This window comes from Cynocephalus volans, chromosome 3, assembly GCF_027409185.1.
Source record: "Cynocephalus volans isolate mCynVol1 chromosome 3, mCynVol1.pri, whole genome shotgun sequence".
Lineage (NCBI taxonomy): Eukaryota > Metazoa > Chordata > Mammalia > Dermoptera > Cynocephalidae > Cynocephalus > Cynocephalus volans.
Window position 1 is genome coordinate 149,208,116 of NC_084462.1, and position 16,923 is coordinate 149,225,038.

At 49.9% G+C, this 16,923-nt stretch overlaps 1 protein-coding gene across 3 annotated transcripts in view; it reads right to left on the bottom strand.

The window, feature by feature from the left end:
- TMEM229B (transmembrane protein 229B) overlaps positions 1-16,923 on the bottom strand; it is a 37,586-nt gene that overhangs the window by 4,597 nt on the left and 16,066 nt on the right. For 2 of the 3 annotated variants that reach the window (XM_063092254.1, XM_063092255.1), the window contains exon 1: positions 4,713-4,812. Coding sequence is in view for 1 of the 3 variants with exons in the window: in XM_063092253.1 (XP_062948323.1) it covers positions 4,720-4,839 (120 nt within the window). In the remaining 2 variants the exon portion in view is untranslated. Of the gene's footprint in view, positions 1-4,712; positions 4,895-16,923 lie in introns of those variants that run through there. The other variant, XM_063092253.1, reaches the window with a different exon arrangement.

The following is a 16,923-nucleotide window of genomic DNA, read 5'->3' on the forward strand; positions in this document are numbered from 1 at the left end:
AAATTTTATCTTAAAAACGCTTGTTGAATGAATGTTTACTCCTCTTTGTACCTTGTATATAGAAGATGCTCAATAAATTTGCCAAACAAAGGAACCTAGGCAACCAGAAGTCATGTGAAATGAATGCAGGTCTTCCCTCCTGAGCCATCCCCAACCACAAACCATGACTCATAGCTTTGACTGTGGTGTAGTGATTAAGCTTAGGGATTCTAGATCCTAACTGCCTGGGATGGAGTCCTGGATGATACTCTCCACCTGTGGGACCTAAGGCAAGTTACCTGACTGCTCCGTCTATGCCTCAGTTTCATTATAGGTAAAGTAGGGATAATAAGAGTAACTATCACAGAAGGTTACTGTGAGGATGAATGAGCTAATTGATACATGCTACTCAGAATACAGCAAACGCTCCAGAAAGGGTAGCTGCCATGTCTGGCACAGAGCCAGGCTTCTGGACAGCCCGTCCTGCTTTGAGAGCCACCTCCTACCTGAGGCAGGGTCACCCTGCCTCTCCCCCGCCAGCCATCAGACAGCCGTCCCTGCCAAGGAGGCTAGGTCTTCACCCCACCCAGAGCACAAGCCAGTGAGCCAATAAACCCTGTCAAGACAATAATCCCACATACAGCCCTCAGGAGAACAAAACTCCCACAGCCAGCCTAGGAGGGTGACTGTAGCTTCCAGCTTCCCTGTGGCTGCTGAGGGATTAATTAAAGAGGAAGGGTCTCTGAGGGTCAGGCTTGAAAAGAGGGTAGAATGAAAGGGTGAGCCTTCCTGGCACAGCCTCTCACAACCTCATTTTATCCTAAAACACTCCCCAGTATGCTAACCCCCTGCGCCCCTGGTGAGAGAACAGACCCAAGCTCCTGGGAAACACTGAGAAGCCAGGAGAGGCAGACGTCCCAGAGGCACAGGCACAGTGATCAGAGACCACCCGACCTCCTGCCCTGACTGAGGCCCCTGGAACTCAAGTCTGTCCACCTGAGCTGCAGGCACAGGGTCTTGTCACTCAGGCCAGCCCCCAACCTTGATGCTGACTTTAAACCCTGGACTCCTTGTCTCTGATGTCACCTTTCTGGGACAGCCAAGAATGGCTTCTCAGCCAGTAACATATCGGAGCCTCTGATCTCCCCCCCTCACCCCGGCAGGCAACTTGGAAGAGCTGGACCCCAAAACCCTAGGAGCAAAACGAGATGAGAGAGTAGCCGTCAAAGGAAGAGAGGAACCCAGCATGAAAGAGTACAAGAGGTGGGGGGTGGGTAGTGAAGCACAGAGAGACCGAGGCCTGGATTCTGTTCTGAGGCAGTGGGAAGCACTTGGGCAGGTGGAGAAGCACCAAGGTCAGACCTGGTCTAAGGGGCTGGGACAGGGGAACACAGCTGGTCCACTCAGGATGATCAGGGGACACTGGGGACCTGGCTGGGAGCAGAAGCTGGGGATGGACACAAAGGAATCCAAGACAGTGGTGGCCTTCGCTGGGCTGGCAGCTCATGGTGTGGTGGGAGATGCTGGGATCAGAGTGGGTGCGCACGCTTGGGTGCATTTTCAGAACTCCACGCCCCAAACCCATTTCTAATAATCACAGGGGCTGCACTTAAGCTTTGAATTAGGCCAGACTCACCCACCCTCTGCTGAGCCCGACAGTTCCCTATTCCCTGCCCTGGCCTTTCCCCACCTGACCCCTTTACCGCTGGGCCCCTTCCAATACCTCCTGGCTCAGCTCTGGGATCAGCGTCCTGGGAAAGCCTGCGGCAGGAGGAACCAGCAGCTTGGCGAATGTTGGCTTCTCTCTCCTGGTGACAAACACAACTATCCTGAGGACTGTGACATGAAGGTGGGACAGCCCAGGAAAGGAAATTCAGGGTGGAATAAAGAGGGGAGAGTGTGGGCAAGACTGAAAGCATGAGAAAGAAATTTGGAAGGTAGTGGATGGTTTCATAAGCAGGGTTTTGGGGAACAACACTCAAATACAAGAGCCCTCATATGTACTTGCTGATGAAAGGAACCGGGAACACAGTGTCCCAGCGGAGGGCCAGAGCTCGGGGTGACCTTTCAGGGTGGGGAAGTGCCTCTCCAAGAGAACGGGGGATGGGGAAGGGGGATGGTCCCCTAGGATATCTCACCTGATGCTCTCAGAGCCTGCTGAGCATAGGGTGCCAGAGGCGGAGCGAGCAGTTGAGAGGGGTAAAGAGACGGACATAAAAGTCTAAGACAGGCTGGAGGCAGAACCAGATGCACTAGTTGCCCTTGGTTTTGCCAAAAACTCCCATCTTGTTCCAGGAAGCTAAGGCGCCACAATACCACAACTCTGGGAATTTTTGTCCAGAGAAGCATCTTGCTAGAAAATCGGGAATCCCCTCCCATGCAGCCAGGCTAGGCAGCCCTTCCTCTTTCACCCCATCCACTCCCCATCCCCAGGCACCCAAATCACTACAGTTCCATGCTCTGGAGAGATGCACAGCCCTTCTAGGAGACCCTGAGGGCAAGGCAGTGGGGGACAGCTTCGGTGACCCTGATCCAGTCCCCAAATAGGCTCTGTGCTGGAGGTGAGCGGAGTCAGTGAGGGGAGGGCAGTTGCTGTACATCTGGGGAAAGATGCAAGGTCTGCAACCTCCCTGAGCTTCCCCTGAGGTCAAGGTCGGGGAGGAAAACATGGGCTTGCTTCAGGGCCAGAAGGGAAGCAAGTGAGGGAAGTACCTGTGGCCACCAGCTGGCACAGATACCACAGAACTCCACCCTTCTTGGAAAGTCCCCTGGGATCAGGGACGCTGCAGACCTTGATTGGGGTCCTCTCTCCACCTCCCAAGTCACAATAATAACCAGGCGCTCTTCTCAGCACTTCACGTGTATTTATTAACTTGGATAATCCTCAAGCCCATTTTACAGATGGGGAAAGTGAGGCAGAAAGAGGCTAAATAATTAGCTCACGTTCTTACAGCTATCAAGGGCAGGGCTGGGATTCAAACCCCGCAAGTCTGGCTCCAGAGTCTTCACTCTTAATCAGCACACTGCACTGCCCCCAAGGCTGACTACAGGCTCCTCTGAGAGCACTACCATTTTCTGAGTTTCTGCTTCTAGAAGGCTGGGATGGTATGTGGAGAGACAATAGGAAGCAAGGAGAAAGACGTGAGCTTCTAGGTGAATTATCAGTGAAGTTCAGAACTGAGTGTCAGAGCTATTGAAGGCTCAGCCTTTTCCTCAGGCCAAGTTCTTGCAGGATCCACACAAAGGTTCTCCTGGGTCAAAGCTGACCCTCACAGAACCAGGGCAGCAGTGACCCTTAGGGGCTCAAAGCATGCACCATTCAAAGACCCCTCACCAGGATACATGTTACTCTGAACCTCCCTGACAGCCAGCCAGCCCAGTTCTTCTGGGAATCTCAGATGGCCCAGCTCTGCCATGGAAATACCAGCTAAGAGCAGTGGCCACTGTGCAGGCTGCCTAGAGGGGCCATGTGCCCAGAGCAGTGTCAGGAGAAGCCGTTCCCTTCCTGCTGGTCTCTGATCCCATGTTTGATCTTCTGCTCTGTATAGCCCTTCAGGCCAGACAGGCCTCTGGGGCATGGGAAAGCTGCCAATTGTCCTATTTTAAAGCATCATCAAGGAAAAGCCAGAGACTGAGGCTGGAAAGAAAGGCCATGTGAGGACAGTCGGGGGCCTCCACCCTACATGGAGCTCATCTTGACTGAAGAGAAGATGCTGCTGAAACATGGTGAAAGCAAGAGGACTTGCCCCTGCTGACCCCTGGTCACTATGGCAGCTAATGCCCCACAAATTCCTTCACTTCCCAGGGCCCTGGCTGCTCTACCCAAGGCCTTCTGGGCCTGCACCACATGAATCACTCACGACATCTGGGCAGAGTGAGGATCCCAGGTGAGGTACAGTACCCACTATACGGCTGTGAAGCCCAATGCCTGAAGTACCCACAAGCCTACTGATAAGAAAGAGAACCGGGGAAGACACCATCTCCAGATGCTGGTGTAGGGGACGTAGAAAATTGTAGTAGAATTGTTGAAAAATATAACTTTAATGTATGCAGTTTTGTAACAAATGCTTAAGTAAAGCAGCTTCTAAGGGGCCATACAAAGGTCAGGCCCGAGCACACTAAACATTCCAAGGAAGGGAATGGCCCCCAGCCAGTTCCAGGAACTGACTAGTTCCTTATCTAAAGGTCACCTGGCCAGACCCCGGGGAAGATAAAGGATTGAGAAATGTGCTGTTCCTTATCGGGGTACCAGCCTGCTAAAGCTCACCTGTAAATCTAAAGGCACCACAAATCTATCAGGGTACCAGCCTGCTAAAGTCTACCCATAAATCTAAAGGCGCCACAGATAACCAACAACTCATCCTGTCACAAAGATCTGTTCAAAAAAAACTGTATAAAAGCTGTTTGTATTGTAAGTTCAGGGTCGCTTCTGTCCAGGAGACAAAGTGACCCCAGCATGCTGGAATAAAGTCTCTCTTGCTTAATGCATCGGTCTCAGTCTCATGGTCTTCGTGAAGTGAGCCGTCCCAGTCTGTGGGATTTGTGCATGGTGCACGGATCTTACACTGAAACCGCTCAACACTCCCCTCCCACTTCAGAACTGTAGCCCTGGGATAGGCACTTGGATGGGAAGCAGGCTCAGAACTAGAACCTCCAGACCTGTGCCCAGGCTGATGAGGTGTAGGGTAGGCAGGCAGGGCCAGTGATCCCCTGGGTGCCTGTAACATACTTACTTCTCACACCTTGGGCAGCACAGCTCAAAACAGACATCAGGATCACTGTCCAGGAGTGGCCTGGGTTAACCTTTGTCCTGGTGCCAGACTGGGCCTTGGTGCCATTCTCAGCAGAGTGGACAAGCATCAGCCCCAGGGCTCAGCTGATCCTTGGCCGGCAGGTGGGCGGCTTCCATGTGTGCCTGGGAATAAAGAGGAGGATTTCATTAGCTTACACCGTTCCCAGCTCCGATCCACCAGGCCAGCCAGACAGGCAGGTCAAGGCTAACACTGCAAGGGCTTGCGCTCTGGGCTCGGCACCAGAAACTCATCCTGCCCAAGCCACCAGGGCACCTCTCCTGCAACCTGCCACCTCCTCTCGGCCGTCTGTTTGCCCAGATCTGGCTAATCCAGCCATGAAAGGCTGGTGTGGCTTCTGGACAATCCACGTGTGGGGTAAGGACTTAGAGCTTCTCACACTGCAAGTGAATGTGTGCACACTTGTAAATCTGAGTGGGCATATAATTTTAGAATCCAGCTCCATTCTCATTTAGCTTCAGATTACACTCTCACCTTCACCCTACAGTGGGTACATTTGTTCTCAAGGTCAGTCAAGTACACGATGGGAGGCAGACATGCAGGACGTTTGTCTTAGCATCCTGGGAGTCAAGTACAACTGCAGAAAAACTAGCAAACAACAAAATATGTACTAAAACCCTCTGCCTGCAATTCCACCACACTGATATTTCTCTCATCTTATTATTTTACCATGATTATCATTGAGGCCCTTCCTATTAACGTCGACAACTCGCTACAAGCTGATATAAATCTTACTTTGCCACATACATATTTTAATGGTATCCCTAAGACTTGACCATTTGATGGAAATTCCAACATTTTTCGTTTTAACACAAAGGTGCTGAAGCTTCCCTGAAAACGCCCTAGATACAGCACTGTCTGCAGGCGCCCATGGATGGAACTCAGGCCCAGTGTGGCCTTAAGGAAAGACAGACCAGCTGCTCAGAGCTGAGAACAGTATATGGCTGAGGTGTGGGATGGCACCTTCCCCCCATGGATGCCAAGCAGGGCAGACCATAGAGGTGCCAGCCTGTGCTGACATGCACGCCCACCCTCCTCCCCCCAACTCCCAGGTTCTCCGAGCGGAAGCAACTCAGGCCTTTGCTCCCTAAGCTGGCACCTGGTGAGGCAGCAGGGAGCCGAGGAGAAGCAGAAGGGCAGGGGTGGGGGACCTAAAACTCACTGTGTGCCACCCTGGGTACCACCTTGGGGCCTCTGCACTGAGAAGCGAAGGGCAGGGGTGAGTGCAGTGGGCCTTGCCTCTGTCCCTCTCCAGCTCCTCTACACACAGGAACCTCCAGCCATCCCCCACCTGTCCATCCTCCTCCCTTCTCCCAGCCTGCCTGATGGTGGGCAGTGGTTATCCCGGTACATACCTATCCCCTTGAGAAAGGGCTTTAATGGGGCATGCCTGATACCCCCCACCACCAGCATCACCAGGACCCTGAGCCTGGGGAGTTCAATCCCACCCATGGGCACATCCCCCTCCCTGGGTCCTAAGCAGGCCATATCAACAGCACAAGTCCAAACCAAAACAGAAACAGGAACTAAAGACCACATCCTGCCAGCACAGGCTGCTTATTGCTGCAGTCAGCCCCGGAAACCTGCTGCTGGCTGAGGTGCTGCCTGGCAGATGAAGCCGCAGTGGTCACAACAGGTCCCTCCCAGGGCCAGCCTCTCACTGGACACCTCCTGCTTCCTGGTCTGCAGGCTTTTCCCCCAGAGATCTGGCAGGGGGTGGACGAGATGATGGTGTAGCAGGGGTCCCATCTCCTCTTCCAAGTGCACAAGCTGTCCCCCGCCCCCTCCAACGTTCCCTGACCCCAAGAGCAGGTCCCAGAGTACAGAAGACATGAGGCTCCTTTGTTAACCACATGACCTGAACCAGAAGTTTTTGAAGCATATGAATGCGTGAAGGGCTCTTTTAGTAACTAACGTGTGGGTAGAACTTGTGCTTTTTCAAGTATATTGTCTCTCATGATTCCTCTGACTCCTGTGGTGCAGGGAGGGCAGAAATGATCACCTCCATTTAAGATGAAAACACTGAGGCTCAGAACATTAGAGGTTTGGCCAAATCCACGTTTGATTCAAATCTCGGTCCTCAGGCTCCAGTCACTCCTCTCCCCACACTGTGTGTCTTCCACTGCTTCCCACCTAAATCTCATCCTTAAGGCCCACGTCCGCACACACCCGTCTTCCATTCAGCGTAATCTACTTACTCCATTCTGTAAACCACTTATTTTGCAAACATACAGCTGAGATTGTCCATCCAGCTTCTCCATCAACATGCCTGAGGAGCTCCTGGGAGCCAGAAGGTGCAGAGACCACCTCACGGTTTCGAGCCCTGTCATCGCTCCCCACCTGTCTCTGCAGCCCACTCCTCCTTCCAGACCCTGCCCCTGCCTCACTCCTATGTGACACCGTCTCACAGCTCCAGGTCATTCCATCACTGATGTCTCATGTTCATGTGGGACTTTGACCATACTTCTATTAAAACATGTTGTCCCATCTCAAAATTTCTTGTTTGTATCTCCATACTGGCCTATCGGGACTGTCGCAAAAAAAAATAAATTAAAAAAATTATATCTTATGTGTCTGTTTCCCCCACCACACGAATTGAATGAATTCCTTAAGAGCATAGAACTTCTGCTGGATGTATGAACAAGCAAGGTGGAGAAGGGTCCAGCTAAATTCTTGGGTGATCGAGTCATCCAGTGTTATTAAGCAAACATAGTAATGTCAGGCATTCCTCTCTGGCTCTCTCCCACAAAGCGCCATAAACATTGGTTTACAACAGTCCAGGCTGTTTTTGCAGATGAGAGGAGCAAGGAGGATGCTCTCTCTCCTTTCTCTCATCTCCAAGAGCCATTGCATGGGCTGGGAGGTGAGGAGAGACAGAGTGGGTGGCTTGGGTCTGGACAATACAGCAGACATGTTCAATATCACACCAGGAGGGCAGGGTCAGGAACAGAGTGTCCCAGGCGCCCACATGGGCACCGGGCCAAGTGCGGGTTCAGGTCAGAGAACAACAATGCCTGTGCTGTTACTTCTACAACGCGCTGGCACTCTCAAGAGGCACATCCAGTTTTCACGCACGTAGGATTCATTGCCCAAAGAGGTTTAACCAGCAGCTGCTGGCAGGAAATTCCCTTTGCATCTTTTTTTCTCCTCCCCTATCACTATTTAGGGTAAGCTCGGCTTGCAGGATTGAGTCTCTGCTTCTCTGACCACAGCGTAAAGACCAAATCCTCCTCCCCCTCCCCCCACTATCTCCATGGCCTGGAACCTAGGGCAGGAGCCAGGGAGCCTGCAAGCAAACACTGTCCCTTTTGCTTTCCCACCTCCTCTTCCTCCCATAGCTGCCTGTTAAAGGAAAAACAACAACAACAACAACAAAAAACAAAACTGTTTTTCCTTCTACTCTCATAATCAACACAGGACACTTCTGTGACCAGATGTGTGGGGGTCCCCCCCCCACCAGGCAATTCTCCAGCAGACACCAACTGAACCAATGAACCTACAGTTCATTTCAACTTTGTCACTTTCTACCCCAAGAAAGTGTCAGAGCCCACATTTTGAGGGCTCAGTCTCACAAGACTGCCCCAGTTCAGATGCCAGTCACAGGTAGGTTGTCACTGACTAGGGAGAATGACATTGGTCTGGTCAAAGCACCTAAAATGGAGCTAGGAGGCCATATCAGTTTGAGTTTCAGGCATGTCTTAACTGAGAACATTCTGGAATCTTGCACTCACAAGGGTCACAACCTCCCGGAGGAACAACTGCCACTGTTTGTTACTTTTCACCACTTCGGACTAACACCCACCTCAGAGAACTGTTACGGCCAATCCCTTGCAGTCAAGGCTGTTTGACACATGTTAACACCAATCACAGCCTTTGTATCTACACCCTCCTTTTCCCAGGCATTTTCTTGTAAATACCCTGACTGTCCTTTGTTCTCTGGAGCACGTGTTCAAGAGTTCTTGGATCTATGTCTCCCAGGCTGCAGCCCAAATGAGCTCTCAAATAAACCTTTGTTTGATTCTCAAACAGGTGCTCATTTCACTTTGACTGATATCACCTATACCTCTGACCCACTGGTAACAAACCAGGGTTCCCATGACCTGCTCCTTGGGCTTGATTAATTTGCCAGGATGGCTCCCAGAACTCAGAGAAAGACTTAGTTTACCAGTTTATTATGAAGGATGCAGATGAACAGCTTGGGGAAGAGATGGACAGGGTAAGGTATGGGGTACGGGGGTGCCCCAGCACATCCACGTGTTCAGCAACTCAGAAGCTCAACAAATATGGCTGTTCAAGAGTTGTTTTGTTTTATTTTTGGTTTTTGCCCAACCAAGAGTTTTTATAGAACTTGAGCTATAGCCCCCTACACCTTTCCTGGAGGTTGGTGGGAGGGACTGAAAGATCTCTAATCACTGGATCTTTCTGGGGACTGGTCCCTTCCTGAGGCTATCCAGGGGCCCCACCCTGAGTTGCCTCATTAGCATAAACTCCGGTGTGACCAAAGGGCCTCATCATGAATAACAAAAGACACTCCCAGCAAGGAGGAAATGCCGAGGGTTTTAGGAGCTCTGTGATAAGAACTAGGGACAAAGACTAGACATATTTCTTATTGTACCACACTCTCCCACCCAGGTGCCCACAAAGTAAAGAGAAGATGCCCCAGAAACCCACTGGGGAGCCCTCTGGTTACTCAAAGCCCCCCAGTTCCTCCCACGTGACCCAGAACTTATCCTGTACTAAGACCAGCCCTGAACACTGTGGATTTGGAAACTCCCAAAAAAAGGAGTGACCAGCTCAGCTACAAGTGCAATTGGTATTCCAAATCCCCCCAGGAGAAAGGCTGTGCCTAGCCAGCCCAACCAGGGAAGCAAGGAGGAGTCCCAGGCCCTGGGGCCTGGCTGGCAAGGGGAAGGTGGGTAGAGATGGAGCACCCCCCTCCACGGGCCCCCTCACTCTGGCTCATTCCACTCTGTGCCCCCTCACTCTGGGCTTGGAATCTGATTACCCTGCCTGTCCCACATCTTGCCACCCTGCCTCACTTGGAGGCCACCTTGTCCTGTCACCCTCCCCTCCTCTTTTCCTCCTCCCCATCTGGCCCACTCTACCTTACACGCCCCTCCCAGCATCCCCCTCTGAGCAAACCCTGATTGCCCAACTCCCATACCCTGGAGGGTGGTCTATGGCCCATTCCCCTTTCTTTTCCTTCCCTCCCACCCCCTGGCACTGGGTAGCTGCTGCTCGCTGCCTGAAAGGCTGGACAGCTGCTGGGCTCTCTAATTAGCTGCCTGGCCGCTGTCCCAGAGCGAGGCATGTGTTACTGTAAAGAGCTGCCTCACCTCCCCTTCATCAATAATCCCCTATGCAGATCCCATCAGACAGCAGCCGAGGGGCCCTAGAATGCTGTCACATGAGACTAGCAAGCCTCCTCCTGCCAGCCAGAAAAGAAGAGGCAGTGTCCTCACAGCCTGACTGGCAAAGTGACCAGGACTTTATCTGGTTCCTTCCATTACTGTCCATGTCCTTAGGTTGACCCACAGGTTACCCCACCACACCACGCCTTCAGGAACAACGAGGACCCTGCCTCTTTGTTGCCTCACCAGTGGGGGCAGAAAGAAGCCCAGAAGATCTTTCAGAAGACAAGCCTGGATCACACCAGCAGTGTGACACCGGGGTGCCACTTTTAACAGCCTTCTATAGCCAAATCACCCCAGAGATTTCTAAGCAACCAAGAAACCTAGTCCAGGAAGTCCTGCAGTAGCAGGTTTGTTTATTCAAAGCGTTGTATTCCAGCAGGCAACAAGTACTTATTGAGTAACTGCTGAAGGTCAGGCATGGTACTGTGTGTGAACAAGACAATGCTCCTGCCCCCTGGAGCTCACCGACTGGTGGGAGACTATGAGTGAGCAAGCCAACCCTTACCCTAATTTCTGACAGCACGCCATGAAGAAGGGGAAAGGCCTGGTAGGGGACAGAAAGAAACCGGGGGCTGGAGAGTAAGTCTTCAATTTTAAGGAGGTAGCGTTTGGGCACAGATCAGAAAGATAAGAAGAAGCCATGAACAGAGCTTTGGGGAAACCATGCCAGGCAGAGGGGACAGTAAGTGAAAAGACCCTGAGGCAGGAGAAAGCTAAACAAATTTGAGAAACAGCAAGGCCAGATGAGCTGGAGTCAGCTGGAGTCAGTGTGGTTCTCCTGCCTTTAACACCCTGCCTGTCAGGGCGAGCATCGGACCTCAGTTGGCCAATCACGGCATCACACTCCCCTGGCTCAGTGACTGGTTCAGGGATGGACACATACTCCAATCCAAGCCAATCCTGGGACTCCTGCTGGAATGACCAGAAAAAGGCACACTCTTTCACTGGACTTGGAGCTGTAAGGATGTAAGTCTGAAGCTGATAGGGTGAGAATGGAAGCAATCTGAAAGAGAGACCAGGTCCCAATGGCATCTGTCTGAACCCTGGATCCAGCTGTTAGGGACGACCCTTGAGAAACCTCCTAAATGGGGTCTTAGAGCCCCTGACACTGCCAAGTAATGAGTTTTCCCTTTAATTGGAAGTGAAGGTTTTTAACAAACTGGGGTCATTGGCTGCTATTCTTAATCAAGCACTACCAATCTACTTCCAAAAAGTTGCAACCTTCTGCAATAAGGAAGGAACTCACACCATATCTTTTGTTTTAGAATCCTGTTTGCTGGTTCCTTTGATGTGTGTCTCTACAACTAAAATAGAGATTTGCCCCTTTGCACCCCAAATAAATCAATGCTATAATTTGATATCACCACAGGTCCCAAATTTTTGTCTCAGGGGCTAAAAGAATCCAAGAACCTCTGTCCCTTATTGGAAGAGTCACTCAGTGGTCCCTAGAGTGCCAGCTCAGCCAGGGCAAAGCCCCCAATTGCCAAGTGAACATAAACCAGCTGAAGATGCCCCTTGCAGGCAGGAGCTGGAAACTGTGGGTCCTAGTCAGCTATTGTTTGGCAATGTGCTGATTAACGAATGAAGGCAAAGTGAAATCCTTTGACTGAAATCCTGGCCTGGAATTCCCATCTGCCTGTGATCAAAAGAATTTAAGTAACTTGACCAGGCCCCAGAATATTATATCTAACTTGGGTGTTTCAGTTTACTGAGAAAGTGAATATTCCTTTCTACTCAAACTAATTTATTGGGTTTTCTGTCAAATGCAATCAAGAAAATCCTGACTAACACAGGTGATTTTCCCCCACCCGGAACATACCTAATTGGCACAAGGATCTCGTGGGCCTGTGAGCATAACTGACTCCATCTTGGGCTCTTATCACTTGTTTTGTCTTAGTGAGAGCTTTGCCCATAAAGTTATACAGTTATTAGGGGAAAGGTAGTTAGAACAATACACAGGCCCAACCTGCAGACTGTAAAGAAGGAAAGATTAAGTACCGCTGTGACAACAATCTGGCCTGGCCACCTGCATCAACATTTGGAGCTAGTAACATTAAGCTTGTTTACAAACAGCCTATATAAACCTGAGCTCAGCCTTGAGATAGCACTGAGAGAAGCTTGGCATATGCTTTTGGGTTGTTGTCTGTCCAACCCCTTACTCTGTAAGTTACCCTGTTCTTTGCTTTATAGCATGGAATGCCCTATTTCATTGTTTGGCCCCGAGATACCATTTCAGTTAGAAGGACAATCTGCCCTTGGTCCACCTTCAGACAGATCACATATCTGAACACCACCTGACCACCACTACCACTATAACAACCAGTGACTCTGCCCCTTGCAGACAGAGAGGGGAAGAACTAAGACTAGGTCAGGCCAGACTCCTACCAAGGTGGGTCAATCTCAGCAGGATGGCTATAGATTTAGGTGTTCCAAACCTCCCTTTTGGTCACTGCTCAGATTTTGTCATTTCCCCTTGACTGGTAGACAGGATGACTCACCTGACCCTTGCCAGCAACTTAGCACATCTTGGCTATCTTCTGCAAAGAAGACTCAAGAAGACCAGAGACAAAACACAGCCGAGAGTAGGTAGTGCACAAATAGATGACTTTTTCTACAAACTCCAGAACTGCGCTATCCAATTTGATAGGCATTAGCTACATGTGGCTTAAATTTTCATTAAAGGTGAATAAAATAAAAACCTTAGTTTTTCAGTCACACTGGCCACATTTCAAGAGCTCAGTGCGGGCCAACCCTGTGGCTCACTCGGGAGAGTGCAGCACTGGGAGCGTAGCAGCGCTTCCGCCGCAGGTTCCAATCCCCTTACTGGTCACAAAAAGCCAAAAAAAAAAAGCAAGAGCTCAGTAGCTGCATGTGGCTGGCGTCTACCATACTGGACAGTGCAGATATAGAGCATTTCCATCACCGCAGAATGTTCTGTTGGACAGCACTACTACTCTAGGTCTTCCCAAGGGTGATCAGAAGGTCGCCAAACACAGACCTCAGGTTGAGCTCCATTCCCTTGCTCTTGGAAATCCTTTCCTTCTGAACATACACCCCTGCCTCTTCCCCTCAGGCTCAGTCTTAGTTAAATAAAGCTGCCATTGAGAGATGGAGGGAAGGGTAAACCCTTGTTCCATGAAAGTCACTATCTACCGTCTGAAGAGTGACTTAACATACCAGAGGCCAGGAGAGGGCCCTGGCCATTGGTGAATGAGGCCAGCACGTGGGTCTCCGGCTATAATTCAGACTCAGGGGCGCTTCTTGGAGTGTTTAAAAACTCCACACTGGGCTGGCTGGGCTGGCCATTTAGCTCACTTGGGAGAGCGTGGTGCTGGTAACACCAAGGTCAAGGGTTTGGATCCTCTTACCAGCCAGTTGCAAAAAAATCCCCAAAACAAAAAAACCTAAAGACCTCCACAGCACTTACTGTTGACCTTCTGTGCACCAGGCAGCTTCCACACAGGCTATCACACCATCAGTCCCTTCCACAAGTCCGTGAGGCAGGCACTAACCCTGATTGACTCAGGAGGCAAGCAAAGCTCAAAGACATTAATGAACTTGCTTAAGGCCACGGCTAGAAAACGGGAGGGCCAAGGTCTCTACCAGCACTTTTTTTCCCCTTACACCACTCATGAGGGATGGGGATGTGTGGATAGGAACCAGAGGAACTTGCTTTACTTATGGCAATGGGCCATCTACAGTTGACAATAGGTCCTCATGCAAAACAATCTCACATGAGCTGCCTTAGGGCCTTGGGAGAGCTGCCTTCCAAGCGTCTGCCCACTGAGGCCCAGTTCTTGAAAACCCTTACGTCAGAAGCATAGGAAGGCCATGGCACATAAGAGAGACCTAGGAGGTGGTGGGGGTCAGAACACATATGTGGCACTTCTCCTGGGCAAAGAGGGGAGGAGCATGATCCAAATTTTGTTTTAGAAAGCAAACAATCTGGATCATGAATCCCTTATCTTTGCATCCCCCTGTCATACAGTGAGGCTTTATGACATGAAGTGAGGCTCACTCTCCATGTTTTGAATGGGGGAGAAGGCAGGGTGCAGGACCTCCAAGAGCACAGGGGCCCAGCCAAAAGATGTCTGTGGGGCAGCTGCATTGAGGGAAAGACTGAGGAAGGAGAGTTGTTCTGGGGGAGCCATGATGGTCACTATTTGCTCCCCACCTGGACCCAATCTGGACTGTCCTCTTCTTTAGGTAATGGCCCACAGGAAAGGCCAGCATATACTCAGGGAGCACTGACCCCAGCCACACCATAGGCTTCCACCCTGAGCCTTATGCCCAGCAACCCCGGCTCCTCATTCAGCCTCTCACTGGACAGCTCCAGCTATTGAGAAAGCACCAAGCCTTGCAACATGCTCAAAATATGGCTCCAAACAGCAGTTAGGCAAGAGTAATTAAAGGGAATGTTATCTCAGTCAATCTCTCATTAGCCACATAATTAGACTGCTGAAAATAATTAACATTATTTGACAAAGGAAACAGAACCCTTTCCATTCATTAGGACAGCCTCAAACCAGCCTGAGGAAGGTGAAGAAGAGAATTTATAAAGACCCAAAGAGGTTACATAGCTTTCCCAAGGTCACCGTGCTAGTGAGTGCCAGGGCTAGGATCTGAGCTCAAGTGGTGTGGCTGTGGATTCTGTGCTCCGTCAGAGGCACAGCTCGGGGGTGGGGTGGGGGGTGCCAAGTTTGGAGCCAGCAGATGCTAGAGCACAGGAAGTTTCCTGGGTCGGTGGTTATTGGATTTGTAGCCAGCTGGCACCCCAACTCTCCACCATGCTTGTGGCCTGGACACTGGGGTAGAGAGGCATGGGGACACCTATACCGGCTCCCGCCAGTGCCCAGCAGGCACATTCTGCCCTCCTGTCCACAAACAGTGGTGGCTGGTTCTGGTGCACAGAGAGGTGATCAGAAAACCTAGAGATACAACGAGAGGAGTCCATAACCAAGGCTCACCCAACATTTGACAAAACCAATGCCACAGAAGAAGCACCGAATTTAAAAACAGAAGTTCTAGCTAGAAAACAAAATTAATACAACCAAAAGAATAAAATGTTTTAGAAAGTATTATTAATATCCTCTGAGAGATGATGGGTTACTGAATCCATGAAACAAAGCAAGGCTTTTACCAAAAAAAAAAAGTTACATATCTTAGAAATGAAGGACATACATCATGGTTAACTGGTGATCTCTGGATGAAAGAATAGAGTGACTTTATTATAAATGCTAAAATATTTCTGTTTTTCTAAATTTCCAATACTAAACATGCATTACTTTCAGATTGTGTGTGTGTGTGTGTGTGTGTGTGTATGTGTGTGTGTGTGTGTGTATGTGTGTGTGTGTGTGTGTGTGTCTGGCCAGTAAGGGGATCTGAACCCTTGACCTTGGTGTTATCAACACCTCACTCTAACCAACTGAGCTAACTGACCAGCCCTACTTCCAGAATTGGAAAAGTTATTTTTTAAAATGCCTGGTACGAGGTAGGTGCTTGATAAGATTTTGTTGAAAGAACAACTTTGAAAGCAAAAGGGGGTGGATCCTGTCCCCTGCATCAACCCTTGACCCTATCCAGCCTGGTCCATAATTTGCTTTCCCCCAATTACACCAGATACGCCCCTGCCTCCGGGCATCTGCTCACAGGATTCCCCCCACCTGGAATGTCCTTATCTCTCCTCTGTTTACACACACTTGCCTGTCCTTCAATGGCTACTCAAAGATTACCCCCCTTAATGAAAGTTCACTGCAACCTACTTAACCACCAAGATCCCTCCTCCTCTAAACCCTTCAGGGGCACCTACTTCTCTAGGGTCATGGGACAGTTCTGGTTGAGCCATCCCATGGAGTCACAGTACTGACAACTTTATGTCTTTTACCTTTCAATGAGTCCAAGTCTTGTCTGTCCGACTCCATCATAGGCCACTTAAAAACAGCAGGCACTAGGATACTTTTTATACCCACTGTGCCCAAATAAAGCTGAGTAGCTTTTGTAATAAGATTCTTATATGCCAGTTGAGTGAATGACAAATGAGCTTCTGTTTCTGGTGGGAGCAGGAAGAGGAAAACAATTGTGCAGATGTGGTTACTCAATAGGGCTGGGGCCCAAATGTCCATCATCAGATGAGTGGATACAGAAAATGTATATCTATGTAATGGAATACTACTCTGCTATAAAAAAGAATGAAATACTGCCATTTGCAATGACATGGATGGACCTAGAGAGAAGTATATTAAGTGAAACAAGTCAGGCACAGAAAGAGAAATATCACATGTTCTCACTTATTTGTGGGAGCTAAAAATAAATAAATAAACACACAAATAACGGGGGGGGGGACAGAAGAAGACACAACAATTACAATTCTTTGAAGTTGATACGACAAACGAACAGAAAGGAGGTTGGTGGGAGGGAGGGGGAAAAGGAGGAGGGAGGGAGGTTTTGGTAATGGGCCACAATAATCAACCACATTGTATATCGACAAAATAAAATAAAATAAAATAAAAAAATAGGGCTGGGTGTGACACAGGCAGGCCCTCCCACATGGGCAAGGTCTCCCCAAAATGGGCCACCTAGTCCTAGAAAGCTTTGAACTCTACTCCCAAGGTTGGGATCCAGAAACAGCTGCAAACCCAAAGTGGATGGTTGATAAATCAAGGGGTAAAATATAGATGAGGAATAGGATATTTATATAGTCTTTTCTGTTGTTGTTTTCT